Here is a 3500-nt window from a genome sequence, read left to right on the forward strand (position 1 = left end):
TAGTTCTAAGTTTGATTATTATAATTTTATTTTTATTTTTATGGTCTCTGAATTAAGGCTGCTCTTGTTATGCTATTCAGCCCTGATAAAGAACTGAAATTCAGGTCGAAACGTCAGCATAAATAAATAAGCTTTACTTATTGATGTATCTTTACTGACCGCACCATATTTTCATAAATTTCTGAACAATGATTAAGTATCGTAAAAATGTTTCTTAGTAAAAACATTAACAATTTTCGTTTTAAAATTGATTTGTTATTTATTTAGTGACCTTTTATTCCTGTTTGGTAATTCGACCATTCTTGGTTTTAATTAGTTCGGATTATCAAGAATCCACAGTATTATAGTTTATATTAAAAAAGATTGAAGTAAAACAGTATTTGTAACATAATCAATACATGTTCTCTTAAAAGAACGGTTAAACAAAACAGCTGATGAATCTATTTAACAATCTAATTAAAGAGTTTAGTCAAGCACACAATAGAACAAACGTGCCGTTTAACAGGGTTTACTACCTATGGTTAACTTTTATGAGGTAGATTGGTTGCCAAGAGAGATTGCGATTCATTTCTTCGCCTGCTGAGTGAGAAGGTTCAGGAGCTCTTTATGATCCATATTGTTCAATGTTTGGATGTCCATTCCTAGAGCATTTGCAACGCTCTTCATGTCTAAACCAATTGATTTCAGGAGCTCGATGAAATCCATTTCTTCACCTAAGAAACATAAGGAAACATTTAGCATTATATGTTTTTAAAAAATCAATAAATATTGTTTAAGCCAAAATACAATTACAAGTCAATCCAAACAAATCTGAAGCCACACTTTTTACTGAGGGCCAACCAAATATAAATAATCGCGTTCCCATCAACTTAACCCTCATCATCCCAGAGTTAAAATCCATAGAATACCTTTGTTTAACTCTGGACAGATCTCACATGGGCATTAAACAATATGTTTTATATGCTGGTAAAACTAAGGTCATTCTAATTGGTTCTGAGCACCTAATTTATTCCCTCTCAACCCATAATTGTCCTTAAAAATCAATAGATTAACTTCTATCTATTTCCCAGATCACATGCAAATCCATAACTGTACTGAAACAATTCCTAAGATTCCATGGTTTCATTCCTCAGAATACCCGTCAGTTCCTAGTATCCTCGAGAGATAATAAAACGAAAACGAGAGTTTTCCTCCAATTCGACTACGGTCCATTGGTCAACGAAGGGTGCTGGTCTAGAGTTGAGACTGAAAAGAATCATGCATTCCTTTGTAAGATTTTTCTTAGGGTTTCCCAGGCACTCTTATATCTCCCGTTGGTATACCGAGTTGAAGTGGCTCTATCCAACCTTCAGAAGATAATACCAATTCCAAGTCTTTAAAACAAAAAAACCTACCTTTATCCTTGATCTCCTAACTCTACCTTCATCCATCCCTTCCTTAAACACCAGATCCCAACCAATCAATTTATATATACCCTCTCAAAGGACTGCTTCCTTTAGCAAATCCTTCGTCATATGAGCGACCTCCTGGTATTCTCTTCTAATCTCCATTCGCCAATCCTCATCCATTCTTTCTTACTAGATAACCAAACCTCCGCATAATGTGAACAATGTATTTAACAATTATTGATTAATGTTTGAGATCGAGTGGACTGTATAATTTAGGTGCAGTAAGTGCTAATATAAGCTGGTTCCTGAAAATTGGGTTTACTATTATTGAACCATATTACATAATTTTGTACTCATACCTGTCAAGTAAGGCCATCATACCTTAAGCTGCATAGCGGGGTTGAAGAGTGATTTTGGAAGGAATAAGGATGAAATGAAAAGACAAAAAAATGTTGGAAGCAGTTGTGACGGCCAGGAGCATAGGACAGTATGTGTTGTCAGGGCATCCGGAAATGAGAGAGAGTTAGAAGCCGAGTGGCAAGAAATTAGACCTTAGATAAGCGAAAGAAGGGGGGGAGAGAGCGAAAATAGCGCCAACAGTGTAAAATTTTATTTAAAAACCAAACAATTACTGTTAGAAATTGTAATATAAGGTTTATATGTAATTTCAATGGGTATACTGAAACTTTCTAAATGTTTGCCAGAGAATTAATCTTAATGTATGGACCATGTATTCATTCTTAAGAGACATTTGTCCCAGAATAAAACTATTTTTTCATTCATTCATCTCTCACATTTACAAAACAAACCAATAGGAAGGCAGAAAAAAAAATTAAAATTAAGTTTCCGAAATCAATTAATTCTAAATAAATCTGTTATTCAACCACAGTTCACTTAAGCCTCACTCGTTTCGAGTTAAACGTATTTAGAAAATTAAAGAAAACTGGAAAGAATTCAAAATTGATTTGACAATAATCTTCCAAAACTCCATTAATAAAAGAAATTTTCAACTAGAAGATATTCTCTCTTATGAATGCTACATTCATAAAAGACCAAATCATGTTTTGTTAAGCTAATAATGTTTATGTATGGTTTAATATCTGTAATCTGAACTAATTGTTGGCTGCAGGAGGGTGTTCGCATTACAGAAACTCAATAGTATGAATCTACGGTTTTTTTTTCTTTGACTTTGGCCCAAATTCTTCAATGCTTCTTTTCTCAGAGGTTGTGAGAGAAGGGCTTGCTGCCACGATAAATCATTCTCTGTAGCCCACTTCAGACAGTGATTGAATAGAGACACTGCTTGTTCAGACTTTATAGTCATTGGTTCCTCAACTTGTCTTTCACCTTCTTCTAATTCATTGGTAGGGACTTGTGTAACACTGTATGATTTCCCCATAAGTTTTAAATATCAACTCATTCTCCTCACAACAATCAAACCATTTCATTAACACCTATATCATTCACTGAACCATTTCATTAACACCTATATCATTCACTGAACCATTTCATTAACACCTATATCATTCAATGAACCATTTCATTAACACCTATATAATTCACTGAACCATTTCATTAACACCTATATAATTCACTGAACCATTTCATTAACACCTATATCATTCACTGAACCACTTCATTAACACCTATATCATTCACTGAACCACTTCATTAACACCTATATCATTCACTGAAGCATCAGGATTTATACATTTAATCAAGGTTGGAATTATCTCTCGACTGGCTTTGCCATTGATGCCTGTTCTCTTCCCCCAACAATGGATTCCATGAACTAAGTAAGGTCTTTCACTGACCAACCTCCCAAACTGCAGCTAAGAATAACACAACATCTTTGATATTCAAAGTGTTTTCAGCCTATTAAAAATATTTTTCCTATTATCTTCTTAAGTTAATCATTAAATCTTTTCATAGTATATTGTAATATGCTCTTTTTGAGTAAATAGTATATTTTTGATGTATAAAGGGTTTTGATATGTTTTATTTTATGTATAATTTTAATATCGTTATTTGTTATTTTAAATTATAAAGCAAGCTAACCAGTTTTCTTTGTCTAAAAGAAATACGTTGTATTCCAAACAAAGCCAAGATGGC

The 3500-nt window shown here is 33.3% G+C and overlaps 1 protein-coding gene across 1 annotated transcript in view; it reads right to left on the reverse strand.

Annotated features, from left to right (window-relative positions):
* Window positions 1-439: 439 nt before the first annotated feature.
* The window catches only part of Notum (palmitoleoyl-protein carboxylesterase notum), a 40855-nt gene continuing 37794 nt past the window's right edge, over window positions 440-3500 (reverse strand). The window contains exon 13 of the mRNA XM_014417017.2: window positions 440-713. Coding sequence (XP_014272503.2) covers window positions 565-713 — 149 coding nt within the window. The 3' untranslated portion in view covers window positions 440-564. The remainder of the gene's footprint in view (window positions 714-3500) is intronic.

Source organism: Halyomorpha halys, unplaced genomic scaffold, assembly GCF_000696795.3.
Source record: "Halyomorpha halys isolate HHAL.00 unplaced genomic scaffold, Hhal_1.1 Scaffold145.1, whole genome shotgun sequence".
NCBI lineage: Eukaryota > Metazoa > Arthropoda > Insecta > Hemiptera > Pentatomidae > Halyomorpha > Halyomorpha halys.